At 48.4% G+C, this 7673-nt stretch overlaps 1 protein-coding gene across 2 annotated transcripts in view; it reads right to left on the minus strand.

Moving 5' to 3' along the window:
• Window positions 1–242: 242 nt before the first annotated feature.
• Inpp5k (inositol polyphosphate-5-phosphatase K) overlaps window positions 243–7673 on the minus strand; it is a 22548-nt gene continuing 15117 nt past the window's right edge. For both annotated transcript variants that reach the window (XM_005349541.2, XM_026780555.1), the window contains 5 exons: window positions 3324–3510; window positions 2221–2358; window positions 1870–1953; window positions 1637–1741; window positions 243–1451 (listed from right to left, as the gene is read on the minus strand). In XM_005349541.2, the coding sequence (XP_005349598.1) occupies window positions 1392–1451; window positions 1637–1741; window positions 1870–1953; window positions 2221–2358; window positions 3324–3510 (574 nt within the window). In that variant the 3' untranslated portion in view covers window positions 243–1391. The remainder of the gene's footprint in view (window positions 1452–1636; window positions 1742–1869; window positions 1954–2220; window positions 2359–3323; window positions 3511–7673) is intronic.

Here is a 7673-nt window from a genome sequence, read left to right on the forward strand (position 1 = left end):
CCCCAGAGCCAGCCCCAGGGCTCATGAGTCAGAATAGCCATGCTGGTAGTGTCTTTGAGGAGTTCGAGGTTTCAGCAATGGTTCTCTCACTGACTTGTCAATAGTATATCATTTCTATTTTTCTAGACAACTCAGACTCCTGTGGTGAGGTAGGGTAGGAAGGATCACAGGTGCAGGTCCAGTCTCTAGGCCCATTCCTATACTCTGGTCCTCTCCCCCATCAAAGGAGTCACATACAAGTGTAAAAGCCACATTTATAATTATCCCTCAATGTAACAACTCACACAGAACAGACAGCCGTGGCTCATTAGAAGCCTGGGGGGGGGGTGATTCTTAACATGGTGGCTCCCAGAATAGAATACAGAACCTAGAGTAACTGGAGTGACTCTCAGGCTCAAGTCACAAGACAGATGTGTGAATTACAGGGCAAGACTCCTGAGGTGTCTTCTCTTGGGAGAAAGGGTACTGAATCACTACTGGCAGTCGGCAATCAGCAGGAATATGGTCAGGCTATATCTGCATGGCACCTGCAGAATGTTGAGGCCTATTCCTGCTAGGTCCTTCAAAATGTCTTGAGCCCAGCTACTCTGCTGCTTCCCATCTAGGTCCCAGAAGGGCCCAGAGAGAGGAGCAATGTTTTGTCAATGACTCATGATAGGAATGGCAGCAGACGAGCTTGATCTAAAGGACCACCCAACACCTGTCAACCCTTTGTAAAGGCCAGGGTGGGGATATGGGGCCTTACTCACCTGCAGAAGCTAACCTGGATCTATACAATCCGCTGTGCTTAGGCCCAAGAACTTCCTGCTCAGACTCTGCATTACACGGTAGAGGCAGATATACCATCTACTTAGTGCCTCAGCTGCAGACAGGAATCTTAGCCTCCGTTCATCCCCATGGGGACAACTATGAGATGCCAAGACTTTTGGAACCCAGTGCCACCTAATTTATGGGGCCTGTACAAATGTGAACGCCCCCCCCCCACCAGGCCCAAAGCCCAGGATGGCGTGATAGGAATGTAGGCCTGTGCCAAATGGGGCATGTGCCTGGCACAATTACTTGGGTGTGAGAGAGCGTGTTTCTGTGTCGGGGAAAGGAAGAGTAAAGAGATGGTATGCAAGCTAGTGGCCTTTTCCGTATACAGTGGACTGCCCCAAGTCTTCACCATTGACACACTACTTTGTTTCAGTCACATCTCAGTAACAAGAACCTGTATTAAATGGCCTGGGGAGAGCAGAGGAGTCTGGCTGAGCTCCCCGGAGGTAGGGAGCTAGAGGATACTCAGTTGTCTCCTCAGGGGCTGGGCCAGACCCAGCGCTCCTGGCAGTGCTGAGGCAGAGCTGGCTTCCAGCTCTAGCCTCCGCCCCAGATTCATTCACTCCCATCTGGACTCAGATCTGTGGCCCAGGCTCATACAGTGCGTCATCCCTCAAAAAGTAGCGAAGCGGGATCTGCAGGGGTGAAACAGATGGCAGAAGAGGTAAGCAGAGGTCTTACCCACGTTCCTAATGCCCACCACCCAAAAGATACAGCTCCACAGGCACAGGGTACTTCCCAGGTCTGTGGCCTCAGAGCACTAACAAAAGGCTCAAGTCCTTCAAAGAAACCCTCCCCTTCTCCCGCCAACACCCCTTACCTTGAAAGGCTGACTTATCCCTACTACAGAGTGCAGATTGTTGCTATAATAACAGAGAAGAAACTGATCCTCAGTTTCAGGGACATCACTGATGCTGATATATACCTGGAACAAAAGGAAACAGTGTCAGCTGTAGGGCCCTGGGCCCTTCCCAGCATAGTGGTAAATTATCAACACTTTCTTCCTTCCGGAAGACAAGAATATTTAGTCAAGTTTGCAGTATAGAGATGTACCTGGTTTGGGTTGTTGCTAAAGGAGACTTGGTTGTCGCCAACCCAGACATAGGACACATAGTCGTTAATGTGGCGCATCCCTACCTGTGAGTGAAGATGAGACAGTCAGTGGCTGAACAGGGTATGAGAGCTAGAGAAACCCTACTGAGAACAGGGTGTGAGAGCTAGAGAAACCCTACTGAGAAGGTGGTCTTTCTGCTGGGGCTGGCCGTTGCACCCTTTCCCTTCCCGGACAGGCCCTAAGTTGGTAAGGATCTCTGGGGTGAACAGTGGTCTCTGCCCAATTCCTGTGAGCCCAAATGATGGACAAACCAGAGGATGATGAACTCCCTGCCAAGCTTGCCACATCACCTTGTACAGTCCGATCCAGTCCCAGGGGCTGCTGAGGAACTCTGGGGTGGAGGTGTAGCTAATCAACATGTCGTTCTCCATGGTCCACAGGTATTCAGGCATCATGGTGACCAGTGGGACAGACATCAGGGGGTTCAGCTAAACACAGGGGTAGGAGGTAGACTGAAATCCTTAAGGCACCTTTTCCTTACTGTGTCCTTCAGCGTGGTGGGGGCAACAGAGACACCCAGAGCAGTGGGCACAGAACTTTGCTACTCTAGCTGACCCTAGCCGACCAACAGGAAAAAGAAAGGGCCAAAGGGGCCTGTCAGAGGGAGAGCTTGCCCTGCCACAGGAATGGGGTCTAGAAACAGGTAGACAGCCCAGAGCCCAGAGCTGAGACTGAGTGTGAGTGAGGAAGCAGGAACTGCTCTAAGAAAAGAGGTCTCGGGGGCTGGAAAGGTGGCTCAGAGGTTAAGAACACTGACTGCTCTTCCAGAGGTCCTGAGTTCAATTCCCAGCAACCACATGGTGGCTCACAGCCATCTGTACTGAGATCTGGCACCCTGCTCTGGCGTGCGGGCATACATCGAGGCAGAATGTTGTATACATAATAAATAAATAAATCTTTAAAAAAGAAAGAAAAGAAAAGAGGTCTCAAAGGCGCTCTTTCCCAAGGTTTTCGCTCTGTGGAGAAATGCTGTGGGGAGGAGCTGTACAAAGGGGGAAGGGCCAGCGCTGAGGCTGGGGAGTAGGCAGTTAATGTGGCCACAGTAAAGGATGGAGGCTCCCTCTGCAACTCGATCTAGACACAGTGAGGACAAACAAAAGGGAGTTCTATCTCACATAGTAGGTAATAAGCATGATGGAACTCATTAGCCTCCAGGGAGCACCCAGAGGAAACAAAAGCCTGCTCACAAAGCACCTAGACACGGGTCTGACAGAAAGAGCCATCAACAGCTCCTCAGAAACACTGGCTACCTGACCTGAGAGGAAAGGCAATCACGTCTTCCCACAGGTGTCTCCTGCAGATTACCTGACATTACAGCTCAGCCCTAGAGGGCCTGTGGGACGGCCCAACACAGTTCTCCCTCTGCTACGTTTTGGGAAACCCAGAAGCTCACCTCCAGTTCGAAGGTCCCAGTGACAGGCTTATGGTCACTGATGCTGTATGACATGTGGCTGATGTAGCTCTTTAGCGTCAGCGAGAAGTAGGAGGTTGGCAGGCTGGAGGCCAAGGGGCTGGCCTGGGGTTGCCGCTTCAGCCTCCACAGGATACGGTCAGTCCATGCAGGCTTGCGTTTTTTCTCACTTAGGGTAGAAAAAAGAACGGGAAGAAAGGAGTTGATATAACAGCAGAAATGTGCTTCCACGGGCTTGCTTAAAAGTCTACCAGCAGCCCAAGACTTCCGGGCCACAACTGGGAGAAGCACAGTGGCAGGTGACAGGATCCAGTAGAAGCAGCAGGAATCAACCACAGACCCTCTACCTAAGCCCACATTTTGTGAATTAAACCCTGATTTAGGAACATTCCATTCAAGACACTCCTAAAGAAGAAAGAAACAAAGAGAGAGAGAGAGAGAGAGAGAGAGAGAGAGAGAGAGAGAGAGAGAGAGAGAGAGAGAAAAGAAAAGAAAGAGAAGAGCAGAAAAGAAGCTAGGCTGGATTTTGGAGTTGTAGAGACTCAGCCATGACTGGGGAATGCTTACCACAGGCCTGTGGTTAGTCTGGTTACCACTCACCCTTTACAGTAGGGAGACTGAATCTGAGAATGGGAGTAACTTTTCCAGAGTTACTAAGTGGTACAACCAGGACTCAAGGCCAAGCAAGCAGCATGACCACAGAGCACATGTTCTGAGCCACCACGCTAACCCTCTTAGGTTCCAGCTTCCTCCTCTGCAAATGGAGACGAGAACAGTTGTTTCCTCACGGGGCTGCTAAGATGTTGAGGTAAGCTGAGTCACTTCTAGACTAGAGAGAGCTTCTGCTTGAAGTAGGCTCTCTGTAGACCTCAGTCACTGTGCTTAGACAGGGGCTCCTGAGTCCAGGTTGGCCTTAAACTCCATAAAGGTTAGGATGAGTTTGAACTTCTCATCCTCCTGCCTTCATCAGTGCTGGGAGTTCAGGTGTGTGCTACCATGCCCAGTTTATGTGGTGTTAGCGATCCAGCTGAGGGCTTCTGTAAATGCTAGACAAGCACTCTACCAAATGAACTACATGCCAAGCTCCCACTGTGATTCTCTGTCCTTAAAAGCCACCAGAAAGTGCTTGACATATGAGCACAAAGGTCTGAATTCAAATCCTTGTAAAATTCAAAACAAAAGATACACAGCATACACCTGTAAAGCCAGTGCTAAGGAAGGTAGAGCGCAGGAGCCGGCCAGTATAACTGAACTGGTGAGCTCCAGCTCAGTAAGCGACCGTTTCAAAAACTGAGGTGGGAGTCAACTGTGGCAGTGCACACTTTTAATCCTAGCACTGAGGAGACCAAGGCAAGTGAATTTCTGTGAGTTCAAGGCCAGCCTGGCCTATGTAGTGAGTTCTAGGACAGCCAGGGCTATAAAAAGAGACTCATGTAAAAAAAAAAGAAAATATCAGGAAGTAAAACTATTTGTCACCAAGCCCGACAGCCTGAGTGTGACCCTCAGAACCCACAGGGTAAAAGGCAAAAGTGGGTGGTGGCTCATGCCTTTAATCCCAGCACTTGGGAGGCAGAGACAGGCAGAGCTCTGTAAATTCAAAGCCAGCCTGGTCTACAGAGTGAGTTCCAGGATAGCCAGGACTGTACACAAAGAAACCCTGTCTCAAAAAAAAAAGTAAGAACCAATTCTCAGGAGCTGTGCTGTTTGCCATTCCAAGGGCATCCCCAACATACACTAAAAATATAAAATGTTTAAACACTAAAAAATGTTTAAAAAAACTTTTTTTTGGGGGGGGGTTCTTTTGAGACAGGGTTTCTCTGTAGCTTTGGAGCCTGTCCTAGAACTAGCCTCTGCTCCCGAGTGCTGGAATTAAAGGCATGCGCCACCATCACCTGGCTAAATTATTTTAAAAAAACGTAAAAATCAACTGAAGAAGACAACAGACACAGACGTCTGACCTACACACATTCATGTTTATTCTCTCTCTTTCTCCCCAGAAAGTCAATTCAAAGAGTCAGGCATGGTGGCTCATGCCTATAATCCTGGCACTCAGCTGGCTAAGGCAGGAGGATCACTTGAGGTCAGTCTGGGCGACATAAACTTCAAGCCAGTGTTAACTAAGATTGAGTGCCTGTCTCAAAGAGGGAGGGGAGCACTGGAGAGATGGCTCAGTGGTTACCACAGGCTGTTATTTCAGAGGACCTGGGTTCAATACCCAGCACCCATGTGGTTGTTTACAATTATCTATACTCCAGTTCCAGGGGATCTGATGCCCTCTTTTGATGTATGTGGATACCAGACATCATGTAGTGCAGGCAAAACACACATAAAGCTGTGCGGTGGTGACACACATCTTTAATCCCAGCACTGGGGGGGCGGGGCGGAGGCAGACGGATCCCTGTGAGTTTGAGGTCAGCCTGGTCTACAATGCAAGTTGGGTCTATAAAGCAAGTTCCAGGACAGTCAGGATTGTTACATAGAGAAACCCTGTCTCAATGTCTCAAAAAAATAAAATAAAATAAAAACCTACACATAAAATAAAAATTAATAAATCAAAATTTTAAAAAAGTATAGAGTGATGAAGACATTGATGCTGGCCTCTGGCCTCCACAGACTCATGCATGGGCAGTGGGCAAGTGCACCCCCATACATGTATGTACACAAATGTACACAAATACAAAAACCCAAGCAAAAAAAATATAAGCAATAACAGATACCAAACCCCAAATTTAAAAAAAAAACAAAAACAAAAACCACTTTCTAGTCATGGGTGGGGCAAGTGGTACACACCTTTAATCCCAGCACTTAGGAGGCAGAGGCAGGCAGATCTCTGTGAGTTCGAGACCAGCCTGGGCTACAAGAGCTAGTTCCAGGACAGGCTCCAAAGCTACAGAGAAACCCTGTCTTGAAAAACCAAAACCAACCAAACAAAAAAAAAACTTTCTTCCTCTAGTGACTTCTGTCACTAGTCAGGTGAGCCTCTGACCCTGTTCAGCTCCACTAGCAGCTTCTGGGTTGGTCATTCACTACTCATCCAGCAAACAGGGACAGGAGGGCGGTCAGGGTCCTGGGAGGGTGGAGGGCCAGGGAGGGAGGAGAGCTGTTACCTCTGAGTTCCTCTCCAGCAGAGGACTCTCTTCCCCCACAGTAGTAAAACCTCATCTGACAATTCTCTACTTAAAATCTTTAGAGGGTTTCACTGCCTCTAATACAAGTAGGGTTCCAAGGGATTCAGAAGGCTGACTTCCCACCTGATGTACAGACTTATTCTATTGTTGCCGCTCTCAAGTCTCTGCTGGCTAGAACACCCTTCACCAGGGAGAGGTGAAGTACATCATCATAAAGCTGTCCCTAACGTCTTAATCCTGCTTCCAAAGCATTTAACTCCAGTACTTCCACAATATTCTACCCTGTGACTTTGCTTCCCTGGAAGAATATCAGCTAGTGTATGCCTCTGGCATTCAGGCTTGGCTTCTTGCATCTTCTGGATAGCTTCAGCAATCAAACTTCAGTTTCAGACACTGGCCCTAAATGTCCATCAGTCTCCTAACTATAAAACCACAAACTCAACCTTTTTCCTCAAAACGTCCATCCAGAGATAGGCATGGCAGCACATATACACATTCAAGAGGCAGGGGAAGGCAGAATGATTTGTCTCTGAATTCACAACAGCCTGGTCTACATGAGATGCTATCTCAAAAACACAAACAAGATGGGTCTCGTGGCTCACTTCTGTAATCCCAGCAGTTGGGACGTGGGCAGGAGGATTAGGAGTTCAAGGTCAGCCTCTGTGGCCTGGTGAGGTGGCACATGCTTTTAATTTCAGCATTCGGAAGGCAGAAGCAGGCAGATATCTGTGAGTTCGAGGCCAGCCTGTTCTACAGAGCAAGTTCTAGGACAACAGGCTCCAAAGTTACAGAGAAACCCTGTCTCAAAAAACAAAACAAAACAAAAAAAATCAGTCTCTACAATAAAATGATAAAGTGAGTTTGAGGGTCAGCCTGGATTACATGAGACCCTGTCTCAAGAAAACAAAACCAGGGCTGCCAATATGGCTCAGAGGGTAAGGACACCTGCAACCAAGCCTAAAGATGTGAGTTTGATCCCTGAAGCCATATGATAGAGGAGAACCAACTTCTGAAAGCTGTTCTCTGATCCCCACACAATAAATTAATGTAAGAAAAAATAGAACAATTAAAAATAGAGCACAATGCCGGGCGGTGGTGGCGCACGCCTTTAATCCTAGCACTAGGGAGGCAGAGGCAGGCGGATCTCTGTGAGTTCGAGGCCAGCCTGGTCTACCAAGGGAGTTCAAGGACAGGCTCCAAAGCT

The sequence above is a fragment of the Microtus ochrogaster genome, chromosome 7, assembly GCF_000317375.1.
Source record: "Microtus ochrogaster isolate Prairie Vole_2 chromosome 7, MicOch1.0, whole genome shotgun sequence".
NCBI lineage: Eukaryota > Metazoa > Chordata > Mammalia > Rodentia > Cricetidae > Microtus > Microtus ochrogaster.